Source organism: Cyanistes caeruleus, chromosome 3 (genome assembly GCF_971803275.1).
Source record: "Cyanistes caeruleus chromosome 3, bCyaCae1.hap1.1, whole genome shotgun sequence".
Taxonomy (NCBI): domain Eukaryota; kingdom Metazoa; phylum Chordata; class Aves; order Passeriformes; family Paridae; genus Cyanistes; species Cyanistes caeruleus.
The window spans coordinates 101642073-101659255 of NC_141703.1; the positions used below are offsets into that span (position 1 = coordinate 101642073).

At 37.4% G+C, this 17183-nt stretch overlaps 1 protein-coding gene across 9 annotated transcripts in view; it reads right to left on the bottom strand.

Annotated features, from left to right (window-relative positions):
• The window catches only part of APP (amyloid beta precursor protein), a 233010-nt gene that overhangs the window by 43663 nt on the left and 172164 nt on the right, over nt 1-17183 (bottom strand). For all 9 annotated transcript variants that reach the window (XM_086883391.1, XM_086883392.1, XM_086883389.1 and 6 more), the window contains 2 exons: nt 11777-11905; nt 9612-9711 (listed from right to left, as the gene is read on the bottom strand). In XM_086883391.1, coding sequence (XP_086739517.1) covers nt 9612-9711; nt 11777-11905 — 229 coding nt within the window. The remainder of the gene's footprint in view (nt 1-9611; nt 9712-11776; nt 11906-17183) is intronic.

Below are 17183 nucleotides of genomic sequence, written 5' to 3' on the forward strand. Positions count from 1 at the left end.
CTGATGCACAGAAAGCACTGTGACAAATTCCAAGTTTAAATTTAGCTCCACATTTAATTCCAAATTAACACATCATTAAGTGCTTTAAAATAGGCTGAAGAGTCTAAATTAAAACAAATAAACAGCCCAGACAATCGTCACTGATATTACTGCTGGATGAATCAACAATCATTATTCCTGCTCAGGCTTGTATGAAGTAGAAAAAGCCAAGTACCTTTCCCTCTTAAGTACCCTGTAAGATTTATAAGTGAAACTTCTCTGCAAAAAAAACCACGTATATGAAATATTGCTACAGAATTTTATTGTCTTATTTTCTGAGAATAATTATTTATTTTATTTAAAAATTGTTTGTTGGTCTTATTTACTGATAAAAATAATTATATTTAATTGTCAACCTTACAATACGCACTACGATTTAAAACTGCTGTACAGCCTAAAACTACCACTTTCTAACACCTGAAAGAAGTTATAAGCTGATACCCTTGGTCAAAAGAGAGTATTTCAAAATTTAAATTCTAATTTACCAAAACTGAATTCTGCAGTTCCTGCTCCAGATAATAAGTATTTTGCCTATTTATTAACTACAGATTCAGTACTTGATAGGCCAGATATATCCTAGGTTGTCAGAGTAATCTAAAGAGATGCATTTATTAAATTTACCAAATACATCTATGAAGTGAGATGTGGTCAGTTCTGATGCCTTTTGGGCTATTTTTCATACACATGATCTAAAAGAAGGATGCAGAACAGAGCAAGAACTAGAACCCTGCCCAGGCATTCAGAAAAATGCATTTTTCAGTGGATTTGAGTATAGGAGAAAGTTGCACTGAAGAAACATCACTTCATTTGTAATCCCATGTGCATGGTAATTACAGGACATTATTGCAACTTCTCCATCAACTCAGCCATTCTGTAAAATCACATATCCCCTGTAATTTTTTCCTTTTTTATCCCAATAGTAACAATTTGCCAAGGAAGAACACCACAGATACTCCTGACTGTAATAAACACCTGTGAATTTTCCCTCTGCACTTCTGGAAAGCAAGCTATGCTCCAAACAAAATTTATTACACCATTGGCATAAAAGCTTATTTCGCCAACCCACTCAGGATACCTGCCCACAGTGATGCAGTTCAGACTTCAGTGTTTAAATTCTTCTGGATAACAATTCCAGAGACTGACACACTAGCTCTGTAATATATATATATATATATTAGCTTGTGTAGACGGTCTGTAACTGGTTGTCACTGTAGACTTGCAATTTGCCAGCAGGTAAGAATTAAGATGATTCCTTTGTTTCTTTCACAATTGAAGACCTCCTGCTAGGAATCTGATCTTAGGGTGAATCATACAGAATGACAACTGTGTTTCCAAAACATATTAACTGGGGAAAAAAAAAAATCCATCATTCAACAGCACAAATAAGCAGATGTTGGAGTGTCTATGATCCCACAATTTTGGGCTGCTTCAGTGCTCATGGGTATTGACATCATGAACTTGAAATAAGATGATGTCTTTATGAAAAAAAATACACATATATTCAGTCTATAAAAAAAAAAAATTTCCAAATAGCTCAGTACAATGAGATTTCTGTAAGCAAGCAACATTTTGCCAAGCCAGACCCTGTCCTCTGACTGGAGCTATGCATTTGAAAAGTCACCTGCTCTCAGATCATATCTGAAAGCTGAATACCTGGAAGATGTTTTCAGATTTTGGTTATCAAAAAAAAAAAAAAAAAAAAAAAAAAAAAAGACATCTTAAATTTGGCACGTGATGAACTATCATATGAGTTACTTAAAGCATAAAGCTAGAAGCAATTATTAAGAAATACTAATGAGAAAGGCTGAGAAGCCATTCTGCTTCCTAAGACTAAAAGCAGACTTTAAAAGACATTTTGGTATCACCATATGTTTCATTTGCATCATCTCAAAACGGAGTGCTTGGCTTTCAACTTTTCACTGAAGATACAAAAGAACAGGAAATCAATTCAACTAGATGTTTATGAGCAAATCTGTAGCTACAAGGTAATCCTGATGTATAATGCTTTTTAAAATTAAATATATCCAGTATAGTGATTTAAAATAATACACGTAATCCTCTAAATATAACATTCTCATATAATTGTAACTCCACTACTTGCAGAAACAAAGCTCTCCAAGACAGAATTTCCCAGTCTGTTGTCTTCATGACACTCGAAAATGACTGGTGATTTAGAAGAAAATCCTGATCAAATCTGTGTATCCAATCAAATAAAAAACTAGGAAGCCATACAACCAATAATTGGACAATTATTCAAAGTTTAATGCATTTTTTCCCATTGTGCACAAGGTGACTGTAGACTGTGGACTCTTGCAGAGGTGTTTCAAAAGAAGTTTTTAAGTGTACACTGTCTCAGCCTATTGCCACTGTGAGCCCAGAGTGGTCTCATGATCATGAACTCCCTGTGAGATCCGTAGTGGGGATGGCAACTTTCTATTCTAAGAGAAAAGTGACTATGAAAAAAATACTTCAGGCTCAAGTAATGGAAAAGGTCACAGAATAATCCCTCCTTCTTTCAAGAATGATCTAGCAATGTGTGGCAGAGTGCTCTCACCATCAGCTCCTGAAGAAGAAAATCAAGGCAACACCTTTAAACCTCTCCTGCAAATAGGTGAATTACTTAGAGTGAAAGATTTAAATACTCACTGAAATAGCAGATGCTCAGAAAATGATAAAATTACTTTCTTTATAATTTACAGGTCCATGATTATTATCACTTTTCAGTTCTAACATCTGGATCATGAGACCAGATTTTTTTAAAGGTGCAAGTGAAACAGAATAGCATTATTCAACCCAGAGGAAAATGTTCTCTTAATAAACTTAGTCACTTCTATAAAGTCTTTATTCTGATTAAATTTCTGAACTGGAAAACAAGAAGTCTCATATATTTTCCTTAAGAGAAGCTACCTCAATCCAAAGTCACCTGAAGCCATTTATCCTTTTCCCAATATCTGTGAGCCCTGGAGGAAGCTGGCTCTTTTACTGACTGAAGTCATGTTCACAGTATTTATGAGATGGAAAGAGGGCTTGTGCACACAAAAATTAGGATTCATATCTTTTCTGGAGAACATCAGTGCCCATGACAGAACACAATAGCCCATTTAGCTACAAAAGATGGGGAGGATATAGTACATTGCTAATGAAAGCAATTCAGAACACCAGCATCTGTGACGTGCATTTATATCTATTTTTAATCATCTACAATTCTCTGTCTAATTTTCTATGACAGTTAAATAATCTTGACAAATAATAAGAAATGCTTAGAAGAATAAATTCTTGGATCTATTTCCAGGATTTTTTTCCTTCTCTCCTACCCTGAAGCAAAGGACATCTTTTATTAGCAGATAGGGCTGAGTCTCTCAAACATAAACATAAAAAAGCTCTTTCATTGTGAGGGTGACCAAACACTGGCAATTGGCTCTGGGTGGCCTTGCTTTTGTAGAGGGAACGGAGCAGATGTCCTCCATCCTCCAGAGGTTCTTCCAACCTCAGCCATTCTGTGCTTCTGTGACATTGGCTGATTCCCTACATAAACATCATACATCACTTTGCTCCAACAAATGGCATTTTATTATTTAGGGTGTTAAAGTAATTGCAAGAATATTTTACAGAGATAACGAAGCGGTAAAACTGATAGCTTAGTAAAGACCATAGGCTTGTGAAGATTAAAGAAAAAAACACTTGGGAAAAAAAAAAAAAGCTCAAGAGTGTGTGTGTATATATATGTATATGAATTTGTGAAATGCTTTAAAAGCCATTGTCCATGGGTGGAAAAGGTCTTAATTGCTCAGGCATTCCACCTGGGCCATATGTCAGTATTTAAGCATGCAAAATCTATCTCAGTGTTGCTGTGGAGAGTTTAACACAGAATTCATTTGCTTTTGTGGAAGGACTCTGCTATTTTTAACTACTGATACAACAATATATATTTTACTTTAATGCTAATAAACCAGCTTTTTGACTGAATGCCACAGGCCTCCAAGGTACAATATTAAAGGTAAATAACCACTTCGCAGAAAATTAAATTTTTTCTTTGAAAAGCTGAGGTTACTGGATATACATAAATATGTCAAAACAATAATGGGGAGAAAGCACAGGCATAGTTTGTGCTGGAAGTCACTTTAGCGTACCTGTACAAATACACATTCTCTGAAGGCTGCTTTTGACTGCTTGTTCCAATTGCATAACACTTATGAGCACAAAGGGCAGAGCACAAGGGCAGGAACATGGGCTTGTATGATACAGCACAGACACACCGAAGAGGCTCTTTAAAACTAGAAGGCAGGTTTTACAGAACCTTTGGTAAGACCTACATACTACTGTCCTACTTCCACAAACTCTGTTTATAGTTTACTGAGAAATTTCTGTCTGGTGTGGATATCCAACAAATCTCAATGGAACACTTGCTGTCACAGAAAAATGTGACAAAAATGTGCTGGTTTTAAAGAGATGAGGCTGGAAATGCAATACTTCTGCTGTGGCAAAGAAGGTGTTTCCTTGCATCCAAAATTGAACACTCCCCTACAAAGTACTAGCCAAGTGCCTGGGGCAATTTAGAAATGACAATTGCATTGATCTCCAGATGGCAGAAAGTATAGAACTGAAAAAGAATTGTCCAACTTTCCCCTGTTATGGGTTTTTGAAACTACTGCAAATACTCACTCTGTTTACACTGTCTGGATTAAGCACGTTCGTCAACTAGTACAAAACCCACCTGCCCTGACAATAAGCACCACTGGTGACTATTCATTTTCTTTTTCTATGCCAGTTCACTGAACATGGTCTGTCTCAGTGCATATTCATTTGCCCATGCCTCAACTGTTTTACTTTACCAGAAAAAAATATTAAGGCATTATAAGCACTCTGATGCATGACATAATAGCATCAATCAGATGCTACCAATATTTTTGCCTCTGGTTTTAGAGGAAGGCTAGAACTGGTTCCTATTAAGCAGCTTAGAACTACCACCTCTGCAAACAATAAGCAATTTCAAGAATTTTCTATTTAACACACCCAAATTGAGTTACAACATAATTACTGTTCTTACTAGATAGGAACTGCACCATTCTGTATGATCCCATTACAATACTCTTTGAAACCTTTAAACAAGCTTTTGACACAGCCAATGTAAGTCAACTTCCCTTTATTATTCTGATACCTTGATAGGGCAACCCAAATGAAGGTTCAGAAATCCTAAGTATTGCTTAGACATCTTTAACATTTTTGAAGGCTGAATTTTTCCCATCAGCTAAATTTTAAGACAGAACAACAAGGAAGAGTTACAGAAAAACAAGACACTGAGAAGTCCCATTGCAGTCTGAATGACATTACTAATTACATATTCAAAACACAGCATTTTAAGAGAGAGGGTGAAGAAAACAATCACAAAAGGAATGGCACCAAACAAGACAACACACAGAATCTGCTTTTGCCAAGCCTCCATGAGCATGTTTTGATTTTGCAGTACCAGTCCCCAGACCACTTTGGTTGTGGGTTTGAACTGTCAGCCTACAGCAAGAAATTAATACCATTAAACCTCTTGAAAAGGATACACAGAATGATTGGGAACAGTATCCTAATTCAACTCATGACAAGAAATGCAGCAAGGCTGTGGATTGACTACAGGTCAACATTACAAGGAATCAAAAATTAGTCTAATAAATGCTGAAAGACCAGACCCAGCTGAGGTAGCACTAACTTTGCCCTCCACTCAGACAGGTATTGAGCCTGATGATTAAAGAGGAACTGTTAAAAGAAAGGAAGTCATCAGACATCCTGAAGCTTGTCCTGTTTCTAAAAACACAAAAGTCTTCAAAGGAAGTTGCAAGGCAAATGTCAAGAGACAAATGTCTCTTGTTTCAAATTTTGTCATGCTAGGTTGGAGTACACAAATGCTTTAAATAGCACCTGACCCACAGCACACTATATATATCCGAAAGCAGGCACTGATTTGGGGTCAGCCCGGGTTTGCCTTCACTTCTAGGCAAGTAATGTGGGTATGGCATCCAGAACATGCTGCAGAAGAACAGGACAGGCAGAGTGGAACACAATAATAAAATAAGACTAGCCTGATTTTATTTGTCAAGGGACAGATGAAATAATATTTTTTACTTATTGCTCGTAACTGAATGCTTCTGAGCTTGGGTACAATACTGCTGCAGTATTACTACAGTGCTTAATATTTCCTCAATGATGGGCTAGAAAAGTTGAAGCTGAGGATATCAGTTTGGAAACAAGTAGCAAAGACAGAATTAAAAATTCAGATCACTACCTTCTCATGTGACTGATGCACAAAGCTGTGACGTAGTTTCTGATTCAGAAGCTGCGCCTGCTGTGCCACTCTCTGCAATAAATTGCCTTTTACATACATGGATAAGCAATCTAATCAAATAAGGATTTAAAGCAGGATGTGCTCAAAGGAACTGTTGATTTCTCTTAAAGCCTACTATTGCTTTTTCTGGTTTTCCATACATATTAAGTAGTATATGAGATTTATCAGAGGGAAAAGGTGAGTACAAATTTCTAGGTAGGCAAATAATCTGCTCAGATTTTTTTTTGTGCCGCTTTCCTATTCACAGGGCATACTCCTGCTTACAAGAAACTCCATTTATCACCAAGAATTACATCAATTGCCAAGGGTGACCTGTTTTTTAGCACATTTGTATCACTGCCCCTTGAGAAATCATTTGCAGCCAGAATGCCAGTCTCCAACCCAAATGACCTGCTTATTCTTTCCCAGCTTTTTCAGAACAACCACTGTCATGTGGCTTCTTTCTGCAACTCTCAGACTGGCTCCTTCCCCCCTGCCCCCACATGAACAAGAGACAGCCAGCAATATCCTTCCTCACACAGCTGGAATTTGCTGCTACATTACCCTTATGGGCATTTGCACATTACACACTGGTCAAATGTTTAGGATGGAAGCCCTCACTTAAATTAAGTGCTATTTTCTACCCTCTGGAGTGCTGTGGGTCTTCCAACTATCTATATGCTCCTATGACACCCACTGTTAAAGCTGGTGATGGACACCTGCAGGTAAGGACTTCAACTCTGTTAAATTTTACCTTATCTTTGTTGGACTTATGAAAATAGCTAGAAAAGGCTGCTCTTAAAAGGCATAAAAGCCTGTTTTAAGCATAGAACCTGAACTTCATATTTTGGATTCCACATATTTAAACAATGGCTATAAGTCTGCCTTTTAAGGTAGAAACTTCAAACATAATCTATATTTTAAGAAAACTTCAAATGTCCAACTGCTAGACTGTGATTTATCTGATCAACTGTGGAAAAATAGGTCATAATATTTCTAGCAATGAGAAAAACTGAGTGAAAAACAGCACCACATTAGATGTAAGAGGAATTAAATCCATGGTACAAATTCACAGCAAACTAAATCTCATTTGTATTGCTGCTTATGGAATTACTTGTTTGATTCAGGGAAAAACTACCTTTATCAGAGTCCTCTTGTCTAAAGCAAAGATTATCCATTCCTCAAGGTAAAAACTGTTCATGAAGAACTCTGCTGCAGAGTGGAACTAGAAACTAAAACTATAATGAAGAAAGAAAATGAACTAAAACTATTTTCAACTGTGTCTCCTTACCTGCAATTTATTAGTCAGACACTCTGTATGAGATGTTCTTACCTCATTTATTTTTCAAATTTTCTACTGACTCAGACTTTCTAAGTCAATGGTTCCAATAAAAGGTATTTAATCAAACATTTGTCTTTTTAATGAGAGTTGTAATATTTCTTGGGAATGCTACAAAGTGAAGTTTTATTAGTTTACTTTTCCACAAATTTTGCAGCTATAATAGAAGTACTTTTCCATGAGTTTAGGAAGACTAGAGAGACTAAGAAACTCAATAATTTCAGAACAGAATTTGAAACAGGCTGATCAGAGCAAGAAGGCTCAAAGCTAGAAGGATACTATCTTCTTGAAAAGATGGGAATGACCTCCACAAACTTTGATTAAAACCAACATGTAAAACCAAAAATACAGACAATATTATCAACAAGAAGCATGTTGATACTGAAAGACATTGCCCCATGGAAAATTATTTTATCTAGATCTGATATTTTACCCAGAAAAGATAGCACTTTAATTTGTGCTGCTTAGTAACTCTCAATTATGAGAACTTTAATTGCTTTAAACTTTGCAATGCTTTGAATAGATTTTATAGTTTTTTAGCACAGCCTAAATCATAAAAAGAAAAAAAAATCAAGGTAAGGAATGTGACAAACATTTTCTTTTCTTTGTGATTTCTTAGCTGCTCTCAGCTTATTAGGAAATAACACCTTACTAATTTTAGGCTGTTTTCTGCCCCTAAAAATTAGTATTACATTTGAGATTAAGAGTCAGATTCTTGTAAACCACTCAGCAGTTAACAGACTTTTGGTCTCACGTCATTTGAAAGATTCTGAAATTCTTGTTCCACTTCAGTACTTCAACTTCAGTTCAGAAGGAAAACAAAATTTACAAGAATGTCCTCAGCAGCAAGCATTAACATTAGAATAGAAGAAACTGAATTTTGAAGCAAAAACCCCAAGGGAATGAAAGCAGTGCAAAAAGAAAACTAACTGAGCATCTCAAAGACCTCACAGTAGTGATATCTTGTTTCTACAGAAATCATATGCTTTCAAATTATCAATAAGACGTTGTTCCTCCCTGAATGACTACACCCACAGACTTGAGGCTGTTGATTGTACTTATAATTGTGGTGCACAGAAACACATGGTTAAGGACAATTACTAACCAGTTATCTTTTGGCTGCCTCCCAATCCCTTCCACAATTTCTTGATCTCATTTTCAGCCCTATCAGGCAGAAGCACATCTCCATCACAACTCATACTTTGGGCAAATGAATCCACCACTACTCCCTGCCCATCCCCTCCCTGTGTCCTAAATGCATCCTAATCCTTACTGCAGTGGCATGCCTCTCTCCCTTGTGTTTTGAAGAAATCAATGACTTATTTAGTCAGATGAAGCTGGTTATTAGTAACATTAACACATTAACTGCCATTTGGCAGAGTATTACAACTTGTGAAAAAAGCTGCTCCAAAAATGATTGTCCTATCTCTGGGAACCATCATCTACCTTTACATTTAACCATGTGTTATTTTTCTTAAAGACACACATAAACAACGTGATGTCCAAAACTGAGTGCAGTTGCCTTGCTGCAATAGCAGCACACAGCAGAGTCTGAGTGCTGTACTGGAGATCTCTATGCTCCAGAAATGCCACAGCCAAAAGCAGGAATCTGGATGGAAGGAAAGGCCATTCTCCCCCACAGCTATCTGCCATTACAGCTCTCAGGGAAGAGGCAAACAGGGGACTGCTGCTACCTGATCAAGGTATCAAGCAGAAGCACATCTTGAATGGATTACATTGGATTTGTCTTCCAAGGGTTCATTATAATTTAATTCAAAATTTAAGAACACTTCCAGGTTTACTCTTCTATTTTTCAACTAAGGTAGTATATCAATAGGAAAAGTGAGATGATGTATTTTTGCTTCTGGTGGTAGTTTCTCATCACAGAAGTACATTTTTTTTCTACATTAGTAGTTTGCATACCAACTTCATCCTGGATCTCCTCTGCCACAGCAGGCACATTGTAGAGGAAGGAGAGAGACTGGTTCATGCGTTCATATATCACACGTAGATGTGTCATAACCTACGGAAACAAAAATATTCAGTGGAGGGGAATACTCTGGATAATTTGACATTATCACAAATTTCATAGATTACAGGAAGCAAGACCATTTTCATTGTGTGCAGGTACAATATTTCAATATTCTCTATGTATCAAAACTGTCAAACCCATTACAAAACTCACCTCTCTCCTAAATTTAAAATAGCATTCTAAGTGGTATTCCATAGCAATCACCTGAAATCCCAAGGAAATGCAGTAATTTAAAGTAGGGGTTTACATTTGCTGTGAGACAGAACATGAACGTAAGCAGCTGTTGTGGCAGAAATCCACAGCTTCATTCTTCTTTCAGCAACATTTACATTTGCCCATACTCCTAAGTTTTCACATAACGCGTAAACCAAGTGAGGCACAGTGATTACTGCATCAGAATGTTTCAGGTGTTTGGTTTTATTTATTTATTTACTTCCTGATCCAAATACTGAGAAAACAAACAGGTCTCCAAAGAAAAAGAAGGTAACATTTGCAAATTGTAAACATTTTCAGCTGCAAACAAAAACTATTTCCACCCAGAAGCGTTACTGCATGGTCTCATGAGATTACAGCTCTACTGCCCCAAGTGCCTTCACATTGTTACAGGCTGAGTTATGACATCACATGATATGTGCTCCCCCAGGGTACTCTTCACAAGTATCACCTTTCTTCAGTAGAAGGAGAAATTTAGGTGCATCTTAAAAGAGTTAGAAGTCTGACAGGATAATTAGGCCTAACAAGTAAAATGAGTTGCAGACAGCAATTTTAATGAAGCAGCAGTATGATTTCTTCAAATCCAAATATTTATGCTATTGAACAAAATATTTTGTTCTCCATTTTCCACTAAAAAAAAATTTCACAAATAGAACTCTAAGGCCACGTTTCCCCAACCATCTGACCAGTTCTAGACACAAAGATGCTGTATCAATACTCATTCCTACAATGACATATTAGGCAATACAGTGCACTTCTTGTATTTATATGTCAGTTTCAATTCTTCACCAGTGCTACCACACAACCTGTGCTCTGCAAAATTTCACTGATTTCTGTTATTAAATAATCCAATGGCTTGGAAAATAAAAGTAGTGTTAGATGCTTAAGCCAAGGCAAAGACCACAGACACTGCAGATACTTTTAGAAGTGTGAATTAATCACTCCAGCCATTTCAAGACAGAATGATCTCAATGTACACATTTGGCTGAAACAGATGTTTGAAAATCTTATCTGCCATCCAGGGAGGTATATAGTTTTGGTTTTTCTTTTAGTAATATCAGTTAATTCAAAAACGATGGCTGGAACACTGCCTGCCATTGAATGCTACAAGAGGGAACAGCAGCAGATTCCACAGATTCCAGTACATTGTTTTTACAGCTTATCCACTGTGACTCCAATTTTAATTGCTGTTTTGAAAGTCAGCTACATCTTCAATTCTGGATGTTTTCTTTCTGCTTACTTGCCCTCTGTGATTTATAAAGACAAGATAAAAGATGTTCCAAAACATATGCATTGAGGACTACAGTAACATTCAGCAGTTACATGCCATGAACTACAGTGTCTATTTTAAAAGAACACATTAAACTCAAGTGCATTGCAGTAATCACATTTATAGACATTACAAGTGCCTCTGCAATGACTGTAGAAAGGTTGGTCAAAGTCAGATGGCTACACTACTTCTGGTTCTGCCACCTCAGCTGAGAGAAGCACAACCATGTGCTGCTGTTAAATCGATTGTTGATGTTTTCCCAGAGGAATTATTTACCAAAGCACTAACGAAGGCTCTCAGCATTACTGCTCTGGAAGTCTCCTCAGGACATGCTCACGACTGACTCATGGTCCAGATAGACAAAAAACCTGTTTTCAGTTCTTCTCAGAAGAAAAATCATACCCATATTACTGTATCACTTTGCCTTAATCTTCTCATGGAAAACAGATTATTTTTGATTGCATTTAAAATTGTCCACGGAAGGGAGTTGGGTATTTTATAAAAAATAGGTTGACAGAAATTTCACAATAGTTTTGAACCAACATGACCTCATTAAGCATCAGTGGGGATTACCTGAGATCTGATTTGGGCAGCTTTCTTTGGATCTACCATGCGGACGTGTTCAAAGTGTTTGAGCGTGTGCTGTCTGTCTTTCTGCTCAGCACGCACATACTTCTTCAGCATGTTGAACACGTGACGAGGCTAGAGGGAAGAAAAAGAACAAAAACCTATCAGTTTAGAACAACACACATTTTTATTTCTTGCACTGGATGTTGTTCCGATTGGGAACGGCTTTAAAGAACGACACTGGACTCTCAAGGGAGTCACAACACGAGAATTCCCTAGTTTATTGCTTTAGGCCTGTCTTATAGACAGATACGTGGAAAGTACAGAAAAGGAACTCTTATTGGTTAACAAAGGGCTACATCACCATCATTGGTCAGGGGCACACAACTCCCCTGACTCTCTCCTGCAAGGAGAACAAGAGGACAGATAAACAGCACCTGGCAGTTGTTTTCTGTCTCTGAGGATTGTTTTGAAATCCTCCTTTGAATTCCCAGGCTAGCTTCTCAGGCAGGACTGAGAGGCCATGGGCCTGCATTTTCTGCAGCTCCCTGCAGCCTGTTCTAAAGCTAGCATCCATACTGGATATGTATCCCAAGCCCAAAGCCCTTGGTGCTATCTTGTAGAAGACAACTCTGACTACTTTGAGGAACATCCTTTCAACTGAACACCATTAGGATGCACCATCAAATAGTAGTTGTAGGCATAGATAATGTTCCTGAGGACGGTGTTCAGATTTTCTGTTTCTACCAATCCCCAGACTTGACTGCAAAACTTAAGGAAAAAGAAAATTCATAATGTTCCTGTCCTGTCACTAATGCTACTCCACCAGAGGAGAAAACAGAGGAAAAGAACCACTGAGCTGAGCTGTAAGAACATACACATCTAGAACACACAACTGACTGAAAACCCAAAAGAAAAAAGAGACATCTGCCTACTAGTTTTCTGAAGTTTCTCAGCTTAGATGCTAGATTTTGCAAAAATGTGAAGTCTATTGTAAGTAATATGAATTAGTAAAACCTACTAGACACAAGCCTTCAGGCACGTAATTGCACACAAAGAAAGGATAGCAAATGAAGGGAACTTGAAAATATACACTGTGATGGCAAAGCACTGAAGGGTAAGACCTGTATTTCTATGTACTTTCCTGCTCTGCACAATAATACAGTGTCAAAACAGGAAGTGTTCTCCAGCATCCAGCTAAGACATCCATCTTTAACTGAGATTATGATGGATTCTGAAAACGCAGTCCCCTTCTATCCATTCCCACTTGTGGCGCTGTGCTTGTGCATCCTACCTGAAGCTGCTAAGCAGAAAGAAAGAACAAAAAAATGACCTCATTGTGTGGCAGATTAAAGAATGAACAGAAGTGGTAAACAACTTGTCTAGGCACTGACAATCACACAAAGAAGAAGGTGTGGAAGTGGTAAAATAAGTGTCAGAAGCTCTGTGCATGGCTTTCCAAAGCAGGAAGAACTGTGGGTGAAGTTTTAGGAAGACTTAGATTCATGGACAAATATAGAGCCTAAACTGATTTAACATTTACACAAGAGACAAATACTAAGATATGGAGTCCAAATATTTCAGAATCTTTTCCATTTAAGAGAAGCAACAGATTCAAAAATGTCTAAGGAAAGTAAACTAAAGGTTATTTGGAGAAGATATGTCAGACAGAAATAGAGATGTGAAGCCATATCCTGCCAGAGAATTAAACTGTCTCCATTGCTGAAAATTCATTAATGAGGAAAATAACTCCAAGTTCCCAAAGCCATGTGTTCTCAGGTGAAATTGCAAGAAACTGTGGACAAATGCTAGAAAGTGAGTAATCCTCACGACATTCTGGTAATGGCCAAACAACTGAAATGTCAACTGTAAAGCTTTGTCAAAATGAAGGCTAGAAGACCAGAAAGTTTAACAAAAGAAGAAAATTTTGAAAACAAAATTTAGCTACCTTTCCTGATAATTCAACTTTTCTTGCCCGCAACACTCATCAAGGTAACAGACTAGGGCAGACTAGACAGAAAAGGATTAATTTTTATTTATTTATTTTTCATGAGCTATTACAAGTTAAATATCATGTCTAAAACCAGAAGGGAATAGCTTTTGTTTTTCCATAGCATGTCTGTATTCACTGGAATGTGTGAATGAGACTTTACAAGTAGCTTTGTTAATAGGACAACCATCTTGAAAATACCTAACAAATACCACTAACAGCAGTACTTGGGTACACTGTCAGTCCACTTTCAGTGCCTTTTCTAACACTGAGAAATGTCCCACATATATATCACTATAAAGCAGAAATGGAGATGTGTTCCTCCAGCATGTCTGACCAAGAAATCTTCCTATTATGGCAGCAGAAATCCAAAATTCAAGTTTAGGACAATGAAAGAATATTTAATGAAAGGTGTTTCCTTAGGACAGGCAGAGACTGCTTTTTCTCAAGCTGGAAAGAAACCCCAACAAAACACTGGAAACTCACTCTGTGAAGGAATACAAACCTAGGGATTTTCAACATTTTGGTTTTAGAACTATCCATTTGCACACTTCAGCCCTGATGTGGTGATCTCACAGATCTTAAAAACTTGTGACATTGCTTGAACAAGTGATCCAGAGCTAGGAAGTCCTTGTGAAGCACTGAATCACCTGGCACAGACACACAAGGACTTCCTGGTCAGCAGGGCATTGCGCTACATGTGACCTCTTAGGATGTATGTAGGCATCCACGGAAACAACAGGATTCTCTGAATGGAATGCTGGAACCGGAGATATATATGTGCACAGGACCTCCTAAAGTCTAAGCTGAAATGTATTAGAAGACTCACCACATACTTTTTATTGCCAAAAATGTCTTTATTGTGACTTTTAGGAAACATGCCCTGCCCCAGCTCTTAAGGTAATATGCTAGGTCATTTCCACATAGATCAAAAATTCCCCAAAAGGTGGTGGTATCCCTTGAACATCTGACATGAACTAAAACAGCTCTTCTTCCTTTCTGGAAGTCCCAGATCCATTGGATCAGGTCAGACCTCCAACTTGCCCAACTGTTTTTCAGTGCTTCTGCCTCATGGCTTCAGGGCTGTGGCTGGAGGCAAAACTGCCAGAGTTGGTGATGAATAATGACAACTCTTCACAGGGCTTTGCAGACCCTAGTGGGGCATCTACCATATTTGAGGCCCATGTTGTACAGTTAAATTTAACTTAGACTGCAAAAAAATATTAAAAGTTATTTGAAAATTTTCTTCTTGATGCAGGAAGCCATAGACTTACTGATTGCAGAGTTTTGACAAACTTCTGCATCATCAAAAGTAGTTGACCTCAAGTCCCAACTCTATATTGTACTCTATACCCATTTTCTTTTAAATGTCATTGAGTGAACTGATTCTGCTTAAAAGTTCTGCACATATAGACACTTTTTGCAGAAGCACTTCTGTTGTCAAAAATTGTTTGCAACTGTGGGTTAATACAACCATATTCTTCATAAAAGCATATTCTTCAAAAAAACACTGGCCTATAGAATTGCAAAATTCTTATTCTGCAGGAAGAAGAACTGAAAGCAACTAGTCAAGTTATGACATTTAGAGGAAATCACTATCATATATTTGTTTATTCTGGGAAAACTGAAGCCATTATAACCACAGCTATTACTCTGACCCTAAGCAGGAACTTTCAGACTAAATTATAAATCAAAGTGGTTCTATTATGAGCTAAATTAAGTTCCCAAGGTCCTAGCTCTGACACTGTCTTTGGCAGAAGAGCAAATGGCTGACACGTATTTAGGCCAGCTTGGCACCTCTTGCTCTTCTTAAATAATGTACCAACCACCAAATTTCTTTTAAAAATTCTGGGTCTAACACTTGGAAGTTCTTCTGTGTATTTTGCCAGGGAAAACTCTGCATGTTTATGGCTGTAGTCGTCTTAGTAAAAAACATGTCACAGAATATCTGGGATCACCCACCAGTGGCTACACCGAAGCCTCATGAAATAATTCCACTATTTTCAGTGATCTGTACCTGTTTTTCTGGCTTGTTTCCTTTTTTTTTTTTGTTTTGGTCTTCCTCTGAAGGCAACCAGGATACTATTGATGACATTGGTGACTACCATTTAGGCAGTGGCAAGAATGGCCAGTGACTTCCTCAGCAACAGGATCCATCATCAAATTCTGAATACATTTTATTCCACCAACTATGCTGATTAGTTAGGAGCAATATAGGTACTGTGTATTCCAAAACTCTGGACTGGCTGGCAAGAAGCTTAAATCCACAGTCTCATGCCACACACTATTCAGGCATATGCAGCAAAAAAGACATACCTAATAAGATGTGAACCTACCAACTATTTTAAGCATATACTGTAACACAGTTTGCTCCTATCACACTCATTTCAAAGCTCCCCCTTCTCAGCAGATGCAAACACCTGCTTTTTATCTAAACTTAGCACAACTGAGATTGATCATGGTCCTTCTTACAAGCTATTGTGACCGTCCAGCAGATGTGCTCATGTTCTTGGGTATTTTATAGTTGTTAGTTTAAAATCCCATTTATGCTGGAGAATGTTGTCAAAGTACTATTTTAAATAGCTTTCCTGTGTCTATGAGGACTTGCATGCATTTGATACATTTGGGACAAATTAGGTTCACAGACAATGTATGTGGGCTACACAGACTATCTGGGATGACAATGCACCATTAAGAACAAATGTTCTACCTAGAATTGTAGAGAATATGCCTTGTCTCTTATTTGGAAGATGATTCATTCTGTGGTCTTGTATATGAGATCTAAAATAATCCATAATCCAGTTTCTAGAAAGTTATATATAAACACATATACCTAAAATGCAAATACATATACATACAGCTGTTTCCCCACCACTATACCGATCCTGATCTGCTGTTTCAGATTTTAAGGGAGTGATGACACAGTGCTGTTTAATTGAGCTTGGAAAATGGAAACATCAAATGTAGTTTGCATAGCTAAAATCTCTCCTCATGGAAAAAAAAATCTCATCGAAATCCAAAATACTTACTAGAGAAACCACACAAAAGCCATATTAAACCATATTAAAGCACTTTGAAAACACAACTTCCTGGCTTTGTGCCACGGAACTTCCATGGGAAATTCTGAGCTGGCTTGTCATTTTCATCAAAATTCACTCAAAATCAGAAAGGAAACTTTCACAATGCTGTATTGTGCTATTTAACCTTGCCTTTAGAGAAAAATCAATCATCAGTCCTTCAGATTACTCCTCTTGCAACAATTGCTTCTTTTCATTTACTATTTTGAATACCTTGAGTACCATATTCAGAACATAGTTCACTTGCTACATTATTAACTTACAGGTCATGTTTCATCTAGGAGAAGTAGCTCATTTTAGAAACGTTCAAGAAAAGTTGAACTGGATGAATGCAAACACTCATGGG